Genomic DNA, 24,909 nt, shown 5'->3' on the forward strand with positions numbered 1-24,909 from the left:
GATCTGCTCATAGTAGTGGCCTTAAAATTATCCATGATTTTTTGTTTAGTTTTTAATAATGTCGCCAACTTTTTATGTCGATTTCCAAGTATGAATTGTGTTTTTCTGTAGGACTGAGAGAGTTCTATTTTAACTAAAGTAGCTGCCACAGGAACTCAGTTGGTTAATACTTTGTAACTCATTCTTATGTTAAAATGTCATACTATTGAGCAAAGCCACAGTTATGGAAAAAACTGTAAAGTATTTTTTTCTTTTCTATTCATTTTATTTTAATTAAAAATTGGGAATAGAAGTTCATAATTGTAATGTTCATAGCAAATCTATATCTTTTTTTGTAAGTCAAAGTGTGAAAATGTCTTTATTTGTGTATCCTCTTCCTTTTCAGCTCAATCTAACTTAACAGACAGCATCTTGGAAGTGGTGGCTAATGAGGGCAGGAGGCTCTTCAGAGACCGGCTGGTTTCTTCTAAAGACATTCACAACTTCGACAACATTCTCTCCTCCATCATTCAGGGAGACTGGGGCTCTGCTGCTCTAGACAACATGAGTGGTATGAAGCAGCTCTTACTTAGCTAAATCATCAGCCGTTATGTTTATTCATAGCAGAAGTATGTTTTATACTGGAGATAATTTGCTTCAAGCTGTGCATGTCATGTACATTTGCCAAATGCCACTCATGCCTGAAGAATAGCTGTAATGTATAACCTCAGAGTTTGTTTGACAGTTTTACATCTGGCAGTTTTTCTCCTAATGGTCTTTCCACATTCTGCGAACCTGCAGCAAATTAATCATTTCTTTCTTTTTCCCAGTTGGTTTGGTTTCTTTAAATCACATGACTAACACACAAATTGTGTGATTAGTGAAGTATTTTTTCCACTGATTGTAGAGGAATGCCCCCCAGTGTTGATAAAATCTAATTTATATCTACATGTTGCAGGTTGGAGGTGTCAGGAATTAGTTATAGATTGTAGATGGCAAGGTGTCAAATATACTTTGCTTGAACCTTCTAGAATAAAAAAATAGATCAAGTGAATGAATGAATTAAGAATACCATCCCTTAGTTTCTATGCTGTATAGACAATCAAAAACAGTGTGAATGTTTAATAAAAATTGTTCTTACACCATTTCAATCTAACATGTGTAGCTATGTTATTAATTGTTTGGACTATTTCTTTCCCTTTCTGAAGATGGTTTCTATGTGACATGGGGATCCTCTGAAGGGCCTGTCATGACTCCAGGCCAGCCTCTGCCTCCTCACGGAAAACAGCTTGGTTGTCTGGGTTCTGCTGATTTGAAACAGGTTATACTGAAGGTATGTGTCAGGTCTAAATACCTATTAAACAAACACAGGAAAGACAAGAGAGTTAGATTCTTTGTTTCTCGCGAGGAGAGCAGACAGAGATGTGCTTTCAGTTACAAATCTCCAACCGCTCTGAAACACATCTGTCTGTTCCTCTCTTTTTATTGCTCTTTAGGAACCCTGCCACACGGGGCGCTGCAACTCTAAAAGGGTGGAGGGGCACATAGTTGCAGCGCTAATGACATTCACTAATCTAGACACATGTTATCTATACTCTAAATCTTTCTTGCTCCAGGCACGGCGTCAAATAGGACACGTTGTATAGCTTCAAAGCAACTGCTTTGTATCACAAAGCAGAGTTTATTGCAGGATTGTAAAACTCTGCTGGGAGCAACTCACACCTCCATTTCCCAGGGAGTCATGCTGAGAATATCTATCACCTCTCTCTCTCAAGGAAGCCTTAGGAAAGAATCAGAATTATTTAACACACAGAAGCATTACTTATACTAAGAATAAAGAGTAAAAGCATATAAGTAAACATTATCTAAATGTAACTACAAGGCTACATAATACAACGAATATTTGATAATACTAGTAACACAATTTACCTAACAGTATGAAAAGAAAAAAAACTAAATATTTTCTGTATCGGTTTGACTGTGCATCAATATGGGTTTACATGCACAATTAATCACATTCTTACGCCTTAATTATAAACACTGTTGTCATATGCTGCCACTCTACTCTTGTGGGTTACACGCTTGTTTTTTGTTGTTTTTTTTGTTGTTCATCACATTTTTCATTCATTTTATTGTTTGGTTCATGCTTTCCTTTCTAATAGGGAGTTACACTGTACAGTCGTGACAACAAAGAGCTCGACCTTCTACTGTTCTGGGAAGTGTGTGACTTTGTGTCCAGAGTGGATCGGGTCCTGAGTCGACCTGGTGGCTCTCTGCTTCTGGCAGGAAGGAGCGGAGTGGGTCGGCACACCGCCACGTGCCTGGTGTCACACATGCACGGATACACCTTGTTCACACCTAAAATCTCCCGTGGATATACCCTTAAAAATTTCAGCAATGATCTTAAGATGGTGAGAAAGGCCTAATTGCCTTGGCTGCTTTATATGAATGTCAAACAATTACATACATTTTTACAGAATGCTTGTAGAGTTTCTCACAAAATAGCTACAAATGGCTTGTGATTCATTTAAAACTTTTTTTTGTCTTTTCATAGTAATTAACAACAATTGTTTTAGCATAAAGAAAAAAGTTATTATTACCCAAATAAGATTTTGTCTGTATGCCCCTGTTGTATTTATACGGACCTTTTTTTATGTATCAGGTATAACAAATATGTTTGTGTACATGACACTTAGGTGATGCAAATGGCCGGTCTGGAAGGTCAGCAGGTGGTTCTCCTGTTGGAGGATTATCAGTTTGTCCATCCAGCTTTTTTAGAGATGGTAAACAGCCTGCTGTCTTCAGGTTTGTATTACATAATCTGCCTGATCCTTCCATGTGACTCCAAATATCAACATTATATTTTTTTTCTGAAACTGCTATTTGTGGCATCTAAGGAACTTTAGATGCTTTTTATTAAAGATTAAAAACAAATCTTAAAAATGGCTATGGCAACACATTTAAAAAGCCCTTTTTCTCACATTTAAAAAGCTGAGAAAAAGGGAAACAAAGGGAGAAACTTTACATAAAACTGCAGAATTATAATACCACTGCATAGGCTTGTACATTTATTGCATTGTTTGATGAGCGATGAAAAGTGATTAAAAAAAAACCTCTACAAAAATGTGGGATTCATGTTTGAACTCCAACCACTGCTGAAACACTATATCATATTGATTTCTTTGCATTCACAATTTTAAGCTTGTATTGAAAATACCTAGTAAATTTAAGTCAGGTAAAGTCATGTACTTTGGCATTAAAAATGTATAGGAAGCCTTGTTCTGCTCTTTTGATCTGAAACAAACGGTTCTGCATCTAGGTGAGGTTCCAGGTCTGTATACCCCAGAGGAACTGGAGCCTTTGCTTTCATCACTCAAGGATGCAGCATCCCAGGATGGCTTCACCAGACCTCTCTACGACTACTTTTCTCACAGTGAGTGCAGGATAATGATTACAATAATATTCCATATATGCCCATATTTTTTTATTTATTTCAGTACGTGCTCATCTGGGAAGCACGTACTCAACCTCCTTTCTCTGCCAATTTTTGTTACACGTGTTATTTCCTATCACAACTTGTTCTTGTCTTTGATTTTATCTGACTCTGGTCTTCTGTGTCCCCGCTGTGCAGCGGTGTGAGCTCTAGATACAGTACTGTGCCACCAATGCTAAGGTTACTGTGAGAAAATCAAATCAATAGCTGTATTATGGTCACAGTTAACCCCCCTTGAAAAGCTCCCTGCGCAATTTCACTTTCCACCTCTGCTGCAGCAATATATACTGAAAAAAATTATCTTAGACACCAAGCTAGTTTCTGTCTGTACCGTTTGTGATAAAACATCCAATATTCATGTTATTCAGGAATTCAACAGAACCTCCACATTGTCCTGATCATGGACTGCTCCAATTCTAACTTCACAATCAACTGTGAAAGTAACCCAGCTTTCTACCGCAAGTGCTCTGTCCAGTGGATGGAAGGATGGTCAGAGAGCAGCATGAAGAAGGTCAGTGCAGGAGAACCAACTAATGCTGCTGAGTTTTTATGCATTTTTATAATTAATTTTGAACTATAAAATTGAAAAAGCAATGCACAAACAAAATGTAATTGTTTGCTTGATACGAGATTTATATATCAGAAACAACAGATATTTAAATGAAAGTCATTTCCAAACCAGAAGCCTGATCCAGTTTCTCAAACATCCCTTATTAGGAGGTGGTCTGATGGAGAGGTTTGTTCTGAAAAAAAGGGTAAATGTATCTTCAAAGCCATTAAAACAGCATCTTTAAAACACTGCAGTAAAGATTAGGTACAAGGAACATGTCTTATGGACAAATTATTGGACAAAACATAATCTGACTTTATAAATTCACCTATAGATCTTCTGTCCTAATGAACTAAGATTACCTTTAAATGAACCAAGTAGTAGAGCTACTACTGACATTAGCAGTGCTTTGTCAGACTTCCTCTCCCATAGACAGTGCTTGTGGATGAGGGTTTTGTGTTTTTACTGTTTGCTTTTTGTCTTCTCAGAAATTATTCAAATTCTTGCTCAGTACGATGAATCTAGTCAGTGACAAAATTCATAAAAATATATTGTTTTAAATTCACATGAAACTAACATGTTTTATCTATGACTCCAAAGGAACAGATTCATCATTGCTTTCTATGAAAATCTAACATTCCCTATTTTGGATTAGATTCCTGAGTTAGTGCTGGCGAAAACAGAACAAGGAGATGAGAATGAAAAAAAGAAGGCAACCAAAAGGAAAAGCTCAGGTAGGAGCGGATGGACAAAAATACAAATGTAATATTTTTAAATGATTTAGGACATGGTTCTATTTTTGTGTGTCTATTAATGAATTTTTCTGGATTATTGTGTCATTTCCTTTTATAAATTCATCAATGCATGTGTGTTAATTTTTAAAAAATGTGTCTGACACGTTCTTAATGTATTCCTCGCTGTCTTAATGATCCAAAAATAAATTTGTGTTTTTCAAGCTAACGTGCTTGTAACAGCTGCATCCACACGTGCAATAAAAAGATTGCTGAACATGTCTTGCTAGATATTATTTTTCCATGTTTTGTTCATTTATTGTTATGCTCTCATTTAACTAAAACACTCTTTAAAATAACACTTCAGATGTTTGATTGCGTCCAAGTCAAGGTTGATGCATAAGTATAAACATAAAGAAGTTTATGATTAAAACCATTTTTATTCTTGAATATCAGCAGGGTCAGAACCAGGAGACCTGGGTCGTTTGTTTTTAATGGTTCATGAATCATGCAAAGAAAATGGTGCGACGCCGAGCCAGTATATGGCCTTCCTGCACGTGTACACAACACTACACAGCCGGAAGCAAAACCAGCTTACGACAAGACAGCAGCATCTACAGGTAAGTGTCAGCCATGCATTATGCACCAAATAGTTTTCCCATCTTTACATCCTTTTCTTTAAGAAATATTTTTTCTGCTATTATCTACTTTCTTGGGAGTTTTGCCTTCTAAAAGTATTCATACATCTATACATTTAAATATTTTTGTATTACAATATTTCACATTGTAAACACATACTTCAATATTTTTATTGGGATTTGATGATATATGGAAACCAAATGATGAATTTATGTACAGTGCAGTTAAAGGTGATGAAATTGAAAAGCTTGTTTGTATGTATTCGACCACCTGAAGTAATACTTTGTAGAAACAACAGCTTTTCAGGTTTGTTCTGAAAAATAGTATAAAACAGTAATGATGTTCAAAACAGTTAAAGTAATAACATTTTGTTTTGGTCAAATGGAGAGTACCTTCCCTAGTAGATGATTAAAACATATTAATGCAATGTTTTTTTTTATTTGGTAGAGTATTTGGGATCATGTAATTTTGGCACAATGGGATTTTTGTTAAGACATCAATCTTAAACATTTACAAGTGAGTGTTTTAGTAAGATGCCACATGTTCCCAATTTGCATAAATCCTGATTGTGTCTCATCTATCACATCTTAAGTTAGCTTGTGTCTTCAGGCAGGTGTGTCCAAGCTGAACGAGGCCAAAGCATTGGTTGATGATTTAAAGAGGCGAGCTGCCGAGCAGAGCGCGCTGCTGAAAACCAAACAACAGGAGGCAGATGCTGCCCTGCAGGAAATCACCTCCTCCATGCAGGTGTGTTTGGGTGTACATGTATGTTTGTGGCAATCATTGCTAAGCAGGGCAATTCTCCTCCAGGCTTTCATGTCTTTTGCAACCCACCTCTTCTCATATTGCACCAAACTTTTCCTGGATTTCCCCTGGCTGTGCCTTCCTGTAGTGAAAACTTTTTTATTTACCTTATGAGCATATGTGCACTTGTTTGTTTTGTTTCTTCTCATCTCTTGATACTTGTTTCCATTTTGGTTTCCGGGTTCTGTCTTGAGGACAGACAGCTGAATGTAAGGACGGATAAAAAGGAAGCTGAAATTCTTCAGTATTCATTCTGTGGGGAATGTGCATTTTCATTTTGATGGAGTAAGGAGGGAGAAAAGTGAAAAAGTAAAACAACAAATGTCAGTGGAACCAGTTTGCAGAGAGATAATTAACCACTAGACTCGTCCCCTTGGACTGTAGCAGGGAAGCTGCCTGTGGAGAGCAAGACAGCAGGAGAGAAAAAAAATGAGCTGAGACAACAAGAGGAAAGCTGCAAACACACATCTATTGAGGCTTAATCATAACGGAAACATTCAATCCAGCATGCAGTAAAGGGCGTAAAAGTCGTATATTAGTCACCTTTTGACTTTAGAAGAGTTCAATAAGTTAAGAGTTTTGCATCGGATCAAGTGTGGCTGGATTATATGGCTGAAAAGTGTATCACAATATAAGCATTTAATTTCAGTCAATATCAATAATTATTGATACATTTTTGTTGTTGTAAATATCTGAAATGCTGCCAAACATCCTTTTCTGTTATATCCACAGTTTTTACTCTATGTCATTGTTTATTTTAAGCAGCTATGAGGCACAGTGGCAAAACCTTAAACTGTTGTTGCGCAAGTTACACAATAAGTTGTTGCTGGGTGACCAAAGAGTGAGTGAATTAGTTGATGCCAGTTGCCATGCTTAGCTGGCCGTAAGAGATTGAGTGGCTATTTCTTGTCCAGTTCTAGTATAAAGGCATATGTCATTATTAATAGATCTCAAAAAATTTAATTTCCCTTTTCATCCTGAATTGCAATTTCTGTCTTTGGTAATCCCAAAACTGGATCCATGAGAAAGTCTTGTATGACATAAAAATAAAAATTTTCCATTCACTCAATACTCAGCATGGCATCTAAACTTTGGGCATTTTCAGATGACCAACTATTTTAATTTTAATTCTAGCAATTCTGCCAAGAAGAGTGTTTAATAAGCTAGGATTATCACAGAAACCTTTTTGCTTCAGATTGTGAATTTGAGGTGCATCTCAAGGGACTGTTTATCTGATATTAGTTAATCTAATATTGAATTAGATTAACTAATATCAGATTAGCTAATATGATATTAACTAATCTGATTAGTTAATTTGATATTAACTAATCTGAGTTTGAATAAATTCAAACTTGAGCACTCAATTTTTGCTTTTGTAATTCAAATAAAAAATTTTGAATAATACGCCTTTGCTGAATGACTGTAAACCTTCACAAGAACTGCATCAGTAATAAGTTGAATATCAAAATATTAAATATCCCCTTTTTTCTCAAGCACCTTGCTATTTTTTAGTTTGTTTTGTACTCTACTTTAGGTTATTAAAGTGTATCATTTTAATTTAGAGCAAGTTCTTTTTTTAACAATCCAGAATGCCAGTGACCAGAAGACAGAAATGGAAAAAATCAAAGAGAAAATGGCTCAGGAAATGTCCAAGATTGAAGAGAGAAAAGCCAAAATAGATGATGAGTTGAAGGAAGTTCAAGTAAGTTCGTGGCTTGACTGCCTTGCCCATTACTAGAAAAGCATGCCTTACATTTTCAATGCTAGCAATCTCATCTGCATTATCGCTCACTTAACCATGCTGCCCTGCAGCCTTTGGTAGATGAAGCCAAGCGTGCAGTTGGAAACATCAAGCCTGAAGCTCTGTCTGAGATCCGCTCTCTCCGCATGCCCCCTGATGTCATCAGAGACATCCTTGAGGGAGTACTGAGACTTATGGGCGTCTTTGATACCACCTGGGTCAGCATGAAAAGGTAACTTTTCAACTCCTTACTGACTTCTCTGATACCAGAGTGCTCTCTCTTGCTTCTCTTTAACTCTGTTGTTTTCTGCAGCTTTCTGGCTAAGCGTGGTGTGAGGGAGGATATTGCTACGTTTGATGCTCGAAACATCACCGCAGAGATCCGCCAGAGTGTGGAAGAGCTCCTCAACAGGAACAAGGCTTCTTTTGACCCTAAGGTCAGACAGCCGTGGTTGCAGCCGAATGAGATATAAATGTGTTTTTGGTAGATGTTAGTATTCTCTTGATGCTGTTCTGTTTCTGGGGCTTGGAGGTGACATTGTGACTGCTGTGTCTGAGTTGTTTCTGACAGTAGGTGCTGTTTTTGCTCTCAGAATGCAAAGCGTGCGAGTGCAGCAGCTGCTCCTCTGGCTGCCTGGGTCAAAGCAAATGTCCAATACTCCTTTGTATTGGAGAGAATCGAGCCATTGGAAAGAGAACAAGCTGGACTTCTGGAGTAAGAGACAAACACGCCTCAAAAAAACACCTGATATAATTTTAATTTAATCAAGCACCTGCTTGAAAATATTATGTTATACACATACAGAATGTATAGCCTCTGTCAATTCTAAGAAAGACAAATGTATGAGAAACAATTTTATGTGTGTTTGTCTATCTGAACAGAAACCTTAAAAAAACAGAAAGTAGGAAGAATAACCTAGAGGACCAGCTCAACAATGTTGGAGCTAAAGTCAACAAGTTGAAAGAGAAGTATGCCCTCCCTTGTCTTCCATCAATTTTTATTATCTGTTAATTCTTTTATTTTTGTTTATCTTGTGGGACTTATGGTTACCTATTTTGCCTAAGTAGTCTGAGTCTAGCCAAAGGTTTCTTGCTTTTAGTACAAGAGTCCCAGCATGAAAAGAACATGGATGAGTTTATATATATATATATAACAAAATGCCGCTGTGGGAAGTGAGTCAAATTACTGATATCAATAACTTAGTGAAAAACGATCTTGAAATGCAGATAGTACACATCCTATGTCTCTTTGAATCTGTGTTGCTTTGAGTGTTACAAAACAAGTTAAGCTGGTGAAATTACATTAGCCCTTCCTTGGAAAAGACAATGTTTGTTTGAAATTCAGATAAAAGCCTCTCTATCAATGCTCTTTTTTTTGCATACACCTGTCACTGTTAGTACCACAGATATTGCATTTTGTTGAGAAAAGCATTTTTATAGCAGACTGTCTTTTATCAATTTCTATTTTTCCTAAAAGCAGTCTTGCACATAAACACATCCAGTCCCAGAACACATCCTCTGGTTATCTGTTGGAATTAATCTGTCCTTCTTTAGCCTCATATAGTTTCAGTTTACATAATAATATTATTTCCAGGTTCATCAAAAGTGTTAGTTATGGATCAGGGTGGAAAAGCATTTTTTTCTGTCATGTTTCTGAGATTTGTCCATACTATTCCTCTTTTCTTAGACCTATTTTCTGTTCTTATTTTCTTGTGTTTCATAATTATCTACTGTTTAGTCGTGTAATTGGTAAATTACAAAATGTCTAAACGTTCCAGTGCAAGCCACTGGATATTTTAACACTCTCAGCCTGTGTTATTATCTGGTCTTAAAAGACCAGATAATCCTCCTGAATATTGTTACATAATATGAATGAGTCTCAATTTCTGTCTATCTCTGTCTGTTTTCTAAATAAAAAAAAGGTCAGTATAGAAACTGAAAATAACTTTGCTTTGCACAAGGGTTCAAGCAAATTAAATAATAAATAAATAATGTATAAAACTACTAAGATGATTCAGCTCTAAACTTATTGTTTTAGCCACAAAAATCCTTCCACACATCATCTTCTCCACACAATCTTCACTCTTCAGGTTTCAGCGTCACACTGCCGAGGCTGCAAAGCTGGAGGCTGAGGTGACTAAAGCTCAGGACACGATCACTGCAGCCCAGCAGCTCATATCACAGCTGGACGGAGAACACACACGTTGGAATGCACAGGTAGCTTGATGCATGGGTGTGCTGACATGCGCACCGCTGTGGGGGGGTTTACAAATGTACTCCAAAAGGGGCTCGTTTACAATGTAAGAAGCAACAGGAGCCGTCAGTGTGAGTGTGCGTGAGAGAGAGACATAGAGGAATGGATCCCGCTGCCTTGGGTCCCCTCTGGCTGTTTTTACTCCTCTCAACAGCATCTGTCTGCGCCTTAATTAAAACACTCAATCTCAGGCTGACACACTCACTCACTCACACCCACACTCCCATACTCTCATGGCCTTTTTCAAGGCAGCAACTTAACTTTCTGAGCACGTATTTCTATACAGTCTCGCTTAAACATATTCACATCGGCACTTTTTTTGCACACTCATCACTAGCTACAGTATATGTTAATTTGTTTAAGCTATTTAACTTTTTTCCAAAGAAAGGAGACCTGTACTCAATTAGCCTAATTTTATCCTCCGCTATAATTTTCATACCACCAAAGTACTCTAAAGGAATCCTGATCAAAACAGAAGTGTGTTGCTGTCATTTAACTGTCCTGCTTTGCTCATTATCTCCTTTCATTCTCACCTTTCTTTACAATCTTTCCTCTTATTTCTCTCAAATCCCAATTGTGCCTGTGTTTCATACTTTATTAACCTGTTCCTCTGTCTGCTCAGCAATCTTCTCTGTCTTGTTCGTTTTTGTTTCAGATGTCTGAGATACAGAATGAGTTGGACACACTTCCTCTCAGGGCTCTGCTTGCTGCAGCCTTCATCACCTACCTGTCTGCGGCTTCTGAAGATCGAAGGAGACACTGCCTGGATACGTGGATGGCTCAATCTGGATTACAGAGTAAAATACAGAAATTGTGCCTTTAGCATACTGTGACCACCATATGTATGAGTCGTGTGCTTACAATTCGCACTAACGCTCCTCTACCCACACATGGCCCAATGCCCTGTGTTGATACATATTGTGAAAGTACTTACTATGCCTTCACTTACAGTTTTTAGCAATAATTTAGGTAAAATAACCTTTTTTATTTGTCAAATTTGAATGATTTGTGTTATTTTTTTAAAGTTGCCTTCTTATTCTGTTTTACAGCTGCTGTCTGATCTACTTACACGAGACACTCATTCAAGCATTCTCACATCCTTTTTGTTATAATTAATTGCTAGTTAGTACCCAAGACTAATTATACTCATAGCTAAAGCACTTCTGTAAAATATCAGGACCATAGTGACTGTAAATGAACATTGACAATTACAGTAGTGTCTTACTAGTTTGAATAGATTAATGTTCATTCTGTTTTGTGTAAAAACAAACAAAAAAACCCTGAATGTTTCTTTCAGCCTTGTGGGGTTGAAAAAAGGTAAAAACTTTTGAAAGAATGAATGAAGAGAATGAGGAGAGAATAATTCAGTTTAACACACATTGCTAAAAGATGTTTATTGATATGTTCATTTATGGATTAATCCTTTTTCCTTTGCTTTCTGGATGAAAAACAAACTAAGGTAATCTAAGAAATAATACTAAACAGGGCGTATTATGCAAAATTTACATTAGTGAGCTTAATATCATTTCATAATGTTACTACCTCATCAAAACACGCATGTAGTGTTACTTTGATGTTGATTTTGTTCTTGCATGTTTGAGAAATCCTTGAATCTCCTCTGGGTGCCTAAATGTGTGCTCATACAATGCAAAGCCTATTTATCCTAAACCTCTGCATCGGAGCTGCAGTCCCCAGCTGAGATTCCACCTCACCGAGCATACCTCCCCTGAGCCTCCCCCACTCAGCACCACCAGACTAGCACTTAGCAAACACCTGGTGGAACTGCAGGTCTGCTGAGCTTCTCATGCAAACTACATCACAATGATTGTAAACTGAATCAGAGGAGCATTATTGTGATGACCTGCTGAAAGGGGAGTGTTGGGCAGGGTAGGAGGTTCTTAAAGAGACATAGGCTAATTTTAAGGCATTTGGTAAGACTATGATCTGGAGTAAATTTCTTTTTAAGATATACTTGATAAATACAGCATTTTTATAACAACTAAAGGTAATATGGCTACTGGTATGTGCTATAAAATGGCACTGTGTGCCTGGAAAATACTTAATAACACCCTTTTATAACAACAATAGCATGAAGGTTTTAACAGAACCAAAACACACGAACTATAGCTGACCATCTCTATTTGTATCTGTTTATCAGAGTTTGACTTACGATCGTTCCTGTGCTCGGAGAGTGAACAGTTGATATGGAAGAGTCAAGGGCTGCCATCAGATGACCTCTCCATGGAGAATGCACTGGTTATTCTACAGGTAAGACAAATGCCCCACCATGTTCTACAGGCTTTTGGTTTAATAAAATAATGTGTGAATTTTTATGTCTCAAACAGCAACAACAGTTATAAACTAGGTTGTCTCTGAATGTTTATTTGTTTTCTCTGAGGGTATCACTGGAAAATAAGTAAATCTAAGAATTAAGCATAAATAAAAATGTAAAGTTGTGTCACAGTCAGGCTTCTATTGCACAGATGAACTGGAACTATAATTATGGTCATGAAAAGTTGGATTTGTTCCCTGAATCAAAGAAGGAACCGATAATGGACATGTGATTTTAGTGTTGTGACAGATTTATATTTATCTATACACATATTAAAATAGAAACTGGAGAACTTAACAGTGTTTGTATTCATTGCAAAAGGAATGCTTTCATCATTGCCTTTCACCTGTCCTCCATTTGCATGTATTTATTTTGTGTGTCGTTTCTGCCATTGCTGCCTTCAGATTAATACTCTCAAGTTACAGGTAAGAAGTTGTCCTCTCATTAACCCCCATTGTCCACATCTACTTTTTCTTTTGTCTCTCATGTTTTTGTCACCATTAGGAACAGGTCTTTTTTGCTCTTTATGAGGTGAAATATTGTTAGTAATGTAAGAAAGGGATTCCATTTTTTTTTCATTCAACATAAATCTCAACTGATGTAAATTTATCCATTTAATGTTGATATTTATTGATGTTTTTGGGGACACTTGATGGTTTTCTTCATTGCAGTTACTAAAACTCCTTCTGACTGAGCCTGTTTTGGCACTCAGAGCTGAAAGTACTACGGTTATATTTTCAGTTTGTTCAAAGTTTTCTTTTGAGTATTATCATCTGTCAAATCTGTGTTAGCAGCACTGTTTTGTCAAAAATCATTATGCATATGAAGGTAATTAAAGTGTGGCTATATTTAATTTGTCTTCAGTTTATGAGACTTAAAAAATCTTTTGTTATGTCAATTTTCAGTTTTTCTTTTTTCTCATCTTTTTATTTGGTTATTTCAGACAAAGAAAAGAGACAGCTAGTGTCCAGAACAGATGTTTGCAATAGTTTACAGAATCCCTCAAGAGGCATAAAATTGCAGGACTGACAACATGAGAACATTAACCTTCTTTGACTCGATGATTGTGATGTCATTCAAATAGGATGGCAGCATTGTAACAACATTATTCATGAATTCACAATTACATAACCCTATTCTAAATAAGTTTGTCTTATCTTAAAACGTGGTGTTTTATGTGTTTCTTGTGTCAGAGTGTTGCTTGTCCTTTCCTGATCGACCCATCGTCCAGAGCCACAGAGTGGTTACGCACACATCTTAAAGAACAAAGGCTTGAGGTTATTAACCAGCAGGTAAAAATTCACCAAGTGATTCAGTTAATCCTCATTTTTTTGTTTTTTCTTTTCCCCCTCATTTCATCTTTCCAAGTTAATCTACTCCACTAAGGCAATATTTAGGATATAAGTTGCTATAATTTATGTAACTTGGGGTATCGAACACTTTTGTTGCACAACAACAAAAAAAAGATTAACAAAAGAATTTTGAACTTTATTTCTTTTACTAATTGAAAATGAAAACAATTAGTGTTTTATTCAGATTTTTGAGTGGTAGAACGTGTGCCCCTCATTTACAGCAGGTTTGGTTCTTGACGCAGCCGTCCTGGATTCCTGGCCTTGATGCCTTTGCTGCATGTCTTCTCCCCTTTGACCATTTTCTGTCTGATAACTCTTAATAAAGGCCACTAGTGGTTTTAATGTTTGTGTGTCTGCTTTTCCAGGACAACAACTTCATCACATCAGTGGAGCTAGCAGTAAGATTTGGTAAAACACTTATCATCCAGGAAATGGATGGTGTTGAACCTGTGCTCTATCCGCTCTTGAGGAAAGACCTCATAGCTCAAGGTATTCACATCCACATACTGATGCGTTTCTACGATGTCTGCTTCACAATCTTCCTGTAAGTCAGTAAATGCTGCTTATGCAGGTTAAAAGTATCAGTTACTTGTAGCTTTAATCAATCAATAAATCAATCAATCAAGTTTTTTTGTATAACAAATTTCAGCAAAAAGGCAGTTTAAAGTGTTTCACATCATGAAAACAAAAAATGAAAAATCATAACGAACAGTCACCAATTGAAAAATTAGTGACACACATTACATTTTGTTGAGTGCTATCATCAAAATCATCAATACACATCATATATGTTGGTCAGTGTTCCATTTATTATGGCTCAAAAGCAACTCTAAACAGGTGGGTTTTAGTCTTGATTTATAAGAAAAGTTGCTTAACAATCCTTGTAAAGGGAGACATCAGGCATACAATCGAAAATCTGTATTTTTCTTTCTACTGATAAAACGTAGTAGTAATTATTTTAGTAATAGTATCTAAAACATGTATTGTTTATTTAGATGTTGTTACACAGATGCACATGTGGAGGTAAAAAAACAAATTTTGAGGATCATTTTCAACAATTGATTTTTATTTATTTCATTTATAGAGACAGATTGGTTGTCAATTTTGGGTCAAATATAAAATTCATTGTATGAAAGTGATGGGCTCTGCCCCTTAAGTGCCACTCAATGATTTTCCAAACAGCTATTTGTAATATGTGTAGTAAAATCTAGTCTCTCAAGAATAAACCTCTACCTGTGAAGTCTCTCTGGACATGCACTGGATGGAATTTAGTTTGCCAACTACAGTATAAAACACCTCTAGGTGGTTTGTAAAAAAAAAAAAGAGGACTGCTGCAGACCAAGTATCACAGCTAAAATCGTTTGTTAAGACTCAATGAAATTTCCTGCGGACCTGCTGCATCACTGGTGTCATCCACAAAAAAATTATCGCAAGCTTGACAGATTTATAAGTTTAATCCCACCAGTTAAACTCCCTCCCGTACTTTCTCATGCAACTGCTTTATAGTAGAAGGTTCGAGAGAAAAAACAAACACAAAAACTCATCACCTGGCATTCTGGCAAGCTAAAGTAGTATGAGTTTATTTATGTAACTAATTAAAGCAATCCAAGCAGAATGTGGTATTTTACTCATTTTCCAGGAGGCAGATATCCATGGAAACCAGTCAGTTAGGAAAAATCGAGCTGAAATATAAACAGATTTGCTCTAGTTCTGAAGTCAATATTCAAGATTTTAGCTTTTCCATCCACAGCTGTATTCATTATGGTTTGGCAGTCACCAAATTAAACTGTAGTTAAAACATCCTTGAATGCAGTAAAGCAACTTAAAATGCATGTCGAAATCCATCAAAAGCCTGTTGTCTGTCAGAGTTTATTAATGGCTGCTGATCAGCTCCGTTCTTGCTGTCTGGCGATGTAGGTCGCTGCATTGGATTTTGGGATTCTGCAGAACTCGACGCTAACCTCGCCAGGGCGAGCAGTTTTCACATTGCTGGGGGCAAGAATGGGTGGCAAAAAATAATTATTGGATCCCAATGTTGTTGATACGTGGAAAATAAAACTGAGGTTGGTTAAACTAATTAGTACTGAGTGAAACCAAGGAAAATAAAGGAAAATCTGATATTTGGAAAAGCTCTAAAAATTGTTCCAACCAAACAAATTAAAGAGCCGGACTTGTGTGTTCTGACGAGTGGGGCAAAGAGCTTTTATATAACAGACACAAATCCAGCACTTCGGGTGTGAAATGACACACCTCTTCCTTTCTCCCCAGTCAGAGAAAGCTGTTTTTCAGAGATAAAACTGCAGTTCTCAATACACACCTCAAGCATAAGACCACAGAGAAATGCTTAGAACTGTGCTGACAAGATGTTTGTCCTCATGATTTGGTTGCTTTGCTGACATGCTTCAGCACGTCGTCAACACTGCTGCTAAACACGGCCAGTTAAATCTGAAGGACATTCTGCCTCATCCAATAACTGTATGAAGGCATGTTGGGAGAAAAGGAGCAGAGGTTTAGTTGTTTGTGGCAACAGAAACAAAACCCTCTCAGTTTAAATTAGAATTTATGATTTAATATTGAGATTTTTGTTGACTATTAAATTTTGATTATTGTGCTCATGTTCACCTGAAATAAAACTTTCAGCGAATATTAATTTATTTGAATATACAGCCTATCAACTAATATGTCAGTGGGTGCAGGTGGTGCTGTATATAAATATTGTTGGAGAAGGCAGGAGTGTCTGAAATAGACAGCCAGAGAGGTCAGTAATGGTCAGAAATTCAGCAGAAGGGCAATTTTAAAAGATAGCCCTGTGCTTGGCTCTATTCTCAGATAAACATAAAAAAAAACACATTTTCCAGTGTTTTTATCTTTTTATAAAAACTTTGTGTTTTGGAAAATCTTGCAGGGATAATCCAAATACAGGTTTTTATTGTTAGTGTTAATTTGATAATGGAGAAATATACAAATGCAAACCTCGGTATACCTTTAAACTAGAAACCAGCACATGACTTAAAGTGAATACACACATTTTTGACTATCAAAATGTTAAATTCACAGTGCCAAATTTATCAAAGGAGGGGGATTTTGAAGGAATTAAAAACAGTGTTTTGAAGCAGCCTCTCACAGAATTGAATAGGTGAATGTCATCATAGAGTGTGAATAAATAGCACATATTAAAGAAGAAATGAAGTGTGTCACATTGATGTTGCTATCTCTTAAAGTAATTACTTTGGTTTATTATAAAAACTTGCTCTTTGCCTATCAATTTCCATTATTTGCACTATCCAAGAATAAGGGCAGCACCTCCCATAAGTGGCTGGTTTTCTTAGCTCCTGAAAAAATGTCTTTATGGTCTAGAGATTTTAATAAAAGAGACCTCTGAATATACATATGGTGATAAAGGTGTACGTATATATGTCTTCATATAAATTCATTAAATAGACCAAATGTATTATTTGATCTATTTAATTTATCAAAACAGTCTAGAAACTAATATGATATTTAGACTGAAAATTAAAAAAAACAACTAAAAAACCACAAAATATCTTGTTTTCTATTTGATTGTTTTGGATTCTGTGATATAACCAACAATATTTATAAGTTCTTGGTTTACTTGTAGGTAATTGCATACCGATCACATAAATATAACTCCGACTGGAAGCCTTACCTGTGAAAATGAGCATGACTCATAAGGCTCTGAATCATCCAGAGAAAGGAGGTTGTCAATTTGAAGCTAAATTAGAACGAGTGGAGACAGAAGAACTATGTGAAAGGGCAAGTTATCCACTCAGATTTGATGCTTAACAAGGTGGAAAAAAGAGTGAGGACATAGGCCTGGAAATGCTGCACTGCAGAAACCAGAAGACAAAAAGCAGAGGACAAAATATGAGAATAGAAAGGTTTTTAAATGGCCATTATAGGCGCACTTGCATGTCTGAGTACAACAGTATGTTATGAAGTGACTCGCACCTTAATGTTGACATTCACGCACCCACACGCATACCTACAGGTCCCAGGTATGTGGTTCAGATTGGGGACAAAGTTATTGATTACAATGAGGACTTCCGTCTCTTCCTGGCAACGCGGAATCCCAGTCTCGTCATCCCCCCCGATGCCGCTTCAGTGGTCACAGAGGTCAACTTCACCACGACCAGGGCAGGTCTGCGAGGACAGGTATCCGAGCTGACACAAACACTCAGGCAAAAGCTCGTCAGCTACATATTTTAACAACCCTGTTGGGAAATAAAGCAGAGGTACTGAATGTGCTGCCTGTGTATGATTTTTTTTTTTCCAAAATGCACTTTGACTTAATTATGAGTTTAATATCCAATGACCAAAATCTATAGAACTTTTAAGAATATTAGAATAGCTTTGTCTGAGTAGTAATTGCTTTGTATCTCATCTTGCCTTTGTGTTTGTGTGAATGTTTTAGCTGCTAGCCTTGACCATCCAGCATGAGAAGCCAGAACTGGAGACTGAGAAAACACGACTGCTGCAACAAGAAGAGGACAAGAAGATACAGCTGGCACAACTGGAAGAATCTTTGCTAGAGGTAGAAATTTCACAACATTAACAAGCCATACATGTTTGACAATTTAAAATCTTTGTTTTATGCATATGTAATTATTAACCTGTGTACCAAAAAGAAAAACATGTGGACAGATAGACAGGTTGTATTCTTTTGTTTCTGGAATCATAGCTTTTGTTTCTGGAATAATTACTGTCCACTGCACTACAGATGTTGAAGTTGCTAAGTTCCACTGCTAGTGTGATGAAAGTGAACTAGACTTTGTAAGACTTTGTGTATAGGCGAATCAGGAGCAGTGAGTACTGCTGCAATCACTATACCTGTCCAATGTATCAGATGAAGGTAGAAACAACCAGCCCTCATTATCGATCCTATGTTTCTGTGTTGCAGGAAGAGGGGTTTTTCTACTGCACCACCCATCCTCCTTAATCAGTGGGTGCCTCAGGGTTGGGGGGCTTTAATGGCTGTGCTTTTCCTTTTGTTCATTTTACTTCTCTGTGTTATTTGGAAATGTACAGATTAAACACTGTGTAATAATTTCACAACAATATAGTAGGTGGAAGCATCTAAAAATGGCATTATGTGCCATGTAGATTCTATCATGATGTTTCTACCTCAGCACATAATCTTCTGATTATGTGCTGAGGTATCAGTTATCATTTGCAGTCTAATACCATAATATTCTCTTCCTGTAACCACAACAGATTAATGCTGATGTACTTTCACATTTGAAGTTGCACACCATTCTGATGGATATTCAGGCTTAGAAATACAGCATAAAAATCCTTTTTTGTGTGGTCAGAGGGACATTTGGAAACGCTCATACACAGAGAGAATTAATGCCAATAGCCAGATGTCGGTGCTTCTGTGGTATTAGACATGTAATTATTCTTGAATCGTAGGAGCATATTCGACTTGACATTTCCATGCTCTGCTGGTTTCTCATCTATTTTACTTGAATTTATTTGAATACATTTTATCACTTCGTTTCAGAATTGGTTCCTCAGAGCTGAGTGAGAGAATTTTAGAACTCAGTGAACACTTATTTTAAGAGTTTAAAATTCCTTACACAAGGCTGTTGAAGCCCTAGCATCACTCCTTCTTGCAACTTTTATCAGATTACAGACTTGAGATAAAATCACAAAAACCTAACAACATACCCGCTCTCTCTCCCATCCCTCTCTTTTTCCCATCTCTCCCACTCATCTGTTACAACCTGTCCATCTGTCTGTTGTTCTTTGCATCAGACTTTGGCTACAGCTCAAGGTAATATTCTTGAGAACAGGGAGCTGATTGACAGCTTAAACCAAACCAAGGCAAGCAGTGCCCTCATCCAGGAGTCATTGGTGGAATCACACAGGCTGCAGGTGTCTTTGGACCAGGTACTGTAAGTCATTTGTGTTCAAAAATCACCCGGAAAAAAATTTGCAGTTTACTCCTTTACATGTGTTGGTAATGCTTGTTTTAACTGCTTTTTTATAAACACACACATATGCAGTGTCTTTTTATCTTGACAGGAATTTTGCATTGACTTCTATTCATGTTTCATTCATTTCTATAGTTCAATCCTATAGTGGTATTATTTGCTTGTAAACACAGCAGATGCATGCGCAACTTCACTGCACAAAGAGTAGGCTAGCCTTTACCCAGACTGGTTGCCATTGTTACCCGCATTTATCTTGCTGTTTTAACATTAGCTAGCATGTTGTCAGCATACTACAACTCTTTATCACAGTGTGATAAAATAAGTTATGCTATCAAATTGACATTAGTGAGCCATGAATGACCCATACACATTACAGGCAGGTTAGTGAATAAATGGCCCAAACTTTAGTGGCCAGACATTACTTACCAGCAGCATTAAAGCTACTTTGTTCACAGTACAATCATTAACTTTCAATGAGTTTCCCTAAGCTAGACAAGCATATCCATGGTTCAGCAAGAATGGCACTGGAATACAGTTTTCCTAAAATGTAAGTTTTCCTAAAATAAAATAAAAAAAGAATAAATGGAATTCATATTGAAAGATGAATGCACCTTTAACCTCAGCTAGAAACCCCAGTGGAGCTGTGCCCTCTCCATTATTAGAAGATAAGCACATTTGGTCAGCGGATTTTACTGCCATTTGCACTGTACTGTGACTGCTGGAAAAGACAAGTGTTTTGTTGTGGACTTGTATTCAGAAATTGCTTCATTCTTGAAGGAGTTCCACTCCTTTTGGAAGGAGGAGGAGGTTCCACTCCTTTTGCTTCTCTGCCTCTGTTCAAAAATGTATGGCTATACAATTGCGCATCTGTTAAAGCCTTATTACAGCTCATTCTGAGCTCAAAATAAGCTGAATGGAGTGAGTTAAATCTTAGTATCTTAGAAGGATTTTGTGCAATACGTGTAAAGAATATCTTTTGCCATATAGCCCATTGACCTATCCTAACTTGTTTAAATGGAAGCATAACATGTCTCATTTAAATATGTGGACCTAAGTCAATTTTATTTTGGAACAGATCTTCATCCAAACTTTGGAAAAATGTATTGAAAGTGATATTTAGACTGAAAATATTGTGTAGCTTACAGCTAAACCTTGTCTAAATAACTACAGAACATGCAGTACTGCTGACCAAGGGAATACAGGTTTGGAAGCATATGTGCTGAAGGTGCATTACCAGATAATCCTTTAGGGAGCAGTGTTACACCAGAACTGATGTTAGTCTTTTTTCTCAGTTGTTTTTGTTGATGCATAATTCTCTCTTCTCATTTTCTTTTATGCATGTCCTGTTTTTTCTCACATTCCATATCCCATCAGACCTCAAGCTTCCCTCTCTTTCCTCCCATCCTTTTTTTAATAAAAAAAAATCTTTTCTGGCTTTCTGCTTATCATCTACATATCAGTTCTCTTGTCCATCATCAATGTGTTGTGTTTTATGTAAGTCGTTACAATCTGTAATTTATTTTCTTTTACTGTTTCTTGGTTTCATCTTTTGTCCTGTCGTTTTTGACATGTTTTTTCTTTCTCTAGGAGAGAGATGCCTACCTGCCCTTTGCAGAGAGTGCCAGCAAAATGTATTTTGTTATCACAGACCTGTCAAAGATCAACAACATGTACTGCTTCAGTCTTGCTTCCTTTTTGCGCCTCTTCCAAAGGGCTCTCCAGGCCAAGAAGGTAAAAGGATAACATTTGTACTGCTTTGATACTTGTCCCATTTTTACCTATATCAAAACACTCTTAAATTCTTTACCGCATATTGAAATACTACATATTATAAAACTTGAAAAATGATAAAAGTCAAAATGAACCCGATTAAAGAAAGTTCTTATTTCTGTTCAGAAACACAAAGACTCATTGATGTGTTGATACAGCCAAACCTGGATTACATCATGTTAAGAACTAAAGCTGTTGTAGAGAAACCTCATTTGTTTTCTTTAGTTTAATGATTTTTGTAATATCACACTGGAATTAGCTCTAATTGGAGATGAACTGATACCAATCTCCCTTTGTTCTCTATGTCTGACTGGCTGGTTCCAGGCCTTTTTTGTAAGAACTACAATAATAAAATAATAACACATTTAATTTAGAATCGCCTTTCAAGACTTTCAAGGTAGTCAAGGAAGTATGCAGATCGGGTGATGTTATATATAGGAGCTGTGAAAGGTAGGTTTCTCTTAAGGATGACACTAAGGCCCTTGACCAGCCGGGAAGGGAGGACAGTGAAATTGTAATGTCAAAGAAAATAATCCAGATTTGTAGATTGTGGTATTTTTTGTCGATAAGAAATATTTCAGCTTTATTTTCATTACTTTTGAGAAAATGTAACACCTAAAAGACAAAAAAGAAATTCCTGTGTGTCCTTTCACGTTAGTTTAGAATCCAAGAAAAAAAGGAATCATATGCAACACAGTGCTGGTTACTAACTTTTGTCATTTTATAAACTCGGTGAGTGTTCAATGTCTTTATAGACTGAAATCTATGAAATGGAGAAAAATATGTGGAGCCAATTGAGGAAAATTGTCTGATTGTAATCTCTGTCCAATCAATATGGGCATCTCTGTTCGTAATCAATCTTTTCCAAAATGTGACAAAAGTGCAAACTATTCTTCTGCTGGGTTAATATATCTGACAACATGATGGATGGTGCTGTATTCAATCAACTGTACTAACACCAGACTTTCTTCATTGAGGAACCAGGTACATTTAATTTAGGTGGTTAAATATGTATTTTTTTTCAGTTGAAACTGGCTTGGTTATTTGTGTGATTAAAATGAAGTTGGTCCAGCTTTGTGGGATAGTATGACATTTTTGAAAATTAAGTTATGCTAAGCTTGTTTTTCAGAGTGTTTGGGGAGCTTAGAAGAAACACCCAACAGCAGAAGAAGTGGCTGGCTTCTCTTAGTCAAGTGGTAACAAAAAAACACTGTAGCTCCCTGATTAACATGTTATGTCTTGTAGAAGCCCTTACTAGTTGCCTGGCAACAGTTCAGACACAATATGTAGTCCAACAGCACCTCTCCGACCCTCTCATACTTTATTTCTCAATGCCTTTCATCCAATGTCAAACTGTTGCTTTGAAAATCTGTGTACTTTTGGCTGGCAGAAGGTCATTGATTACTTTTATTTTAAAGGAAGTGATGAACTATTGCTGCTGTCTTCCAAGGATTTTTTTTTTACTTTGCAGCAGACACCCTTGATGCTGATGTTGTATTCTTTATCTATCATAACTTTATTGCATGAACATGCAGCTATCCTTGAGTTAAAATGCAGCAGAACAAGTATTTTTATGTGGCCTGAATCTTTTATGTTAGGCTAAACTTTGATGCTTACATGGCTTAACAGCAAAAAATATTTACCATAGAATTTCTATAAAGTACAACTGTAAAATAAAAAATCAGCAAAGAGTGAAAATAATTGAATGAATAGGAGACGTCGCAAAAAATCAAGAGATGAGGTTAAAAGTAAGGTCAGCCCGAGAGCAACACAGACTGCTTTTTTCGAACTGAGCTTAAAACACTGCGATAATGAGAGCCCACACCCACACACATGCAGGTATACAAAGAGTTGTGAGATAGAGAGCACTAATTTCTGACATCCTGTGTGGGTTGTCAGAGCCAGCGCTGTTATCCAAGAGTATCACCTGATAGCAGAAGCTTGCCACTGCTGGGGTGTGTGTGTGCGTGCAGGAACGCCTGTGGACACTGTCAGCAATTGTGATCATAATAGGTGCACTGATTTACAGAGTCTAATTCACTTTGTGTTGTTCACTTGTTTGGTGTAGTGAGTGAGCATTTTTAATTTGCCAAGTGCTGCATGTGGTTCCTGAGATCTGGAAGAGGACTTTACCTTGTAATGGCTGATTTAACACACTATTGTTTTCATACGCATACAACACATCCTGCTTTGCAAAGCACACACATACATATGGAAGCTACTTTCCTGTTGGTTTATGTTTGTGCTCTTTCTATGAAGTCCTAATTTGTAGTCAAAACGTCAATTTTTGTCAAATATGTCCTTTTATGTTTATGTATATTTAGGCAGATTTTGTTTTGTCTGTTTGTCCATTAGAGGAATACCTAATGAAACAATCCAGAAGTAGAGAAAGGCAAGACAAGCTTTGGGAAATACACATTTAAAAATCAATACCGTCATTAAAATTTTCCTTAGGCTGCTGCTCAAATTCAGTGTAAAGCACTGAATTTAAAAGAACTGAAACAAACTTATCTGTCTCTTTTTTAAAATTCATTCTGATAATAAAAATCCTCATTATATAATCAATGCCCATCAAACTTAACCATGAAATATTTCTCTGCACATTTTAGGAGGACCTAAATACCGAAGACAGGATTTCTGCCCTGGAGAACAACTTAAAAATTATGGTGTATGAATATGTCTGCCGGTCACTTTTCAAGGTAAAATACATTCATGTGAGCAAATGGAATTTCTGAGGATCTATAAAAATATTTCTAATCAGTTTTATTTGTTCAGGTGATGAATGATAGTGACAAAGTAATACTTCCTACTGGTTGCAATTTGTGAACATCGTGTTCTTTGGCAAATTTATTTCAAATTAAGGATAAGCAGTTGATCCAAAATATAAAAACAGTCCACAAATAATATTTTCATATATTCACAAAATCTACTTCCTTTGTCTCTATTAGCAACAGAGCTATCTTTTCTTCTTGAGACTAGATTTATGCACTGTTTCATATTCTAAACAGAAATGTGGACTAATATAAAGTGCTTTGATTAGAAATATGACGTCTTACTCTTACCTTGACAAACACCCTGAATTATTTAGCAGTTTAATTAGATGTACATTAATCTCTAACAGTGTTCTTACGGATCCTGTAGGTCAAAGACGCCATCACATAACCTTAGATATTAACTCCCTTCTGCAGTGTAACCTTTGAAGCCAACACACTAACAATGTGCCACAAGGGTAACAACAGGGTTATTGATTAGGCAATGGATGTTAATTCTAATGTTTGTGCTCTGTGAGTGTTGCTATGTTGATATATCA

At 36.6% G+C, this 24,909-nt stretch overlaps 1 protein-coding gene across 8 annotated transcripts in view; it reads left to right on the forward strand.

The window, feature by feature from the left end:
• Positions 1–24,909, forward strand: part of dync2h1 (dynein cytoplasmic 2 heavy chain 1) — a 105,438-nt gene that overhangs the window by 33,331 nt on the left and 47,198 nt on the right. For 3 of the 8 annotated variants that reach the window (XM_023351403.1, XM_023351405.1, XM_023351404.1), the window contains exons 52-76: positions 386–550; positions 1,188–1,312; positions 2,142–2,390; positions 2,676–2,784; positions 3,299–3,412; positions 3,841–3,983; positions 4,678–4,756; positions 5,210–5,373; positions 6,002–6,139; positions 7,785–7,898; positions 8,009–8,169; positions 8,251–8,374; positions 8,531–8,652; positions 8,820–8,906; positions 10,028–10,154; positions 10,847–10,988; positions 12,350–12,459; positions 12,928–12,948; positions 13,717–13,815; positions 14,241–14,364; positions 17,885–18,048; positions 18,308–18,427; positions 19,651–19,785; positions 21,417–21,560; positions 24,209–24,298. In XM_023351403.1, coding sequence (XP_023207171.1) covers positions 386–550; positions 1,188–1,312; positions 2,142–2,390; positions 2,676–2,784; positions 3,299–3,412; positions 3,841–3,983; positions 4,678–4,756; positions 5,210–5,373; positions 6,002–6,139; positions 7,785–7,898; positions 8,009–8,169; positions 8,251–8,374; positions 8,531–8,652; positions 8,820–8,906; positions 10,028–10,154; positions 10,847–10,988; positions 12,350–12,459; positions 12,928–12,948; positions 13,717–13,815; positions 14,241–14,364; positions 17,885–18,048; positions 18,308–18,427; positions 19,651–19,785; positions 21,417–21,560; positions 24,209–24,298 — 3,170 coding nt within the window. The remainder of the gene's footprint in view (positions 1–385; positions 551–1,187; positions 1,313–2,141; positions 2,391–2,675; positions 2,785–3,298; positions 3,413–3,840; positions 3,984–4,677; positions 4,757–5,209; positions 5,374–6,001; positions 6,140–7,784; positions 7,899–8,008; positions 8,170–8,250; positions 8,375–8,530; positions 8,653–8,819; positions 8,907–10,027; positions 10,155–10,846; positions 10,989–12,349; positions 12,460–12,927; positions 12,949–13,716; positions 13,816–14,240; positions 14,365–17,884; positions 18,049–18,307; positions 18,428–19,650; positions 19,786–21,416; positions 21,561–24,208; positions 24,299–24,909) is intronic. The other 5 variants (XM_023351409.1, XM_023351410.1, XM_023351406.1 and 2 more) reach the window with 4 other exon arrangements.

The sequence above is a fragment of the Xiphophorus maculatus genome, chromosome 18, assembly GCF_002775205.1.
Source record: "Xiphophorus maculatus strain JP 163 A chromosome 18, X_maculatus-5.0-male, whole genome shotgun sequence".
Classification (NCBI taxonomy): domain Eukaryota; kingdom Metazoa; phylum Chordata; class Actinopteri; order Cyprinodontiformes; family Poeciliidae; genus Xiphophorus; species Xiphophorus maculatus.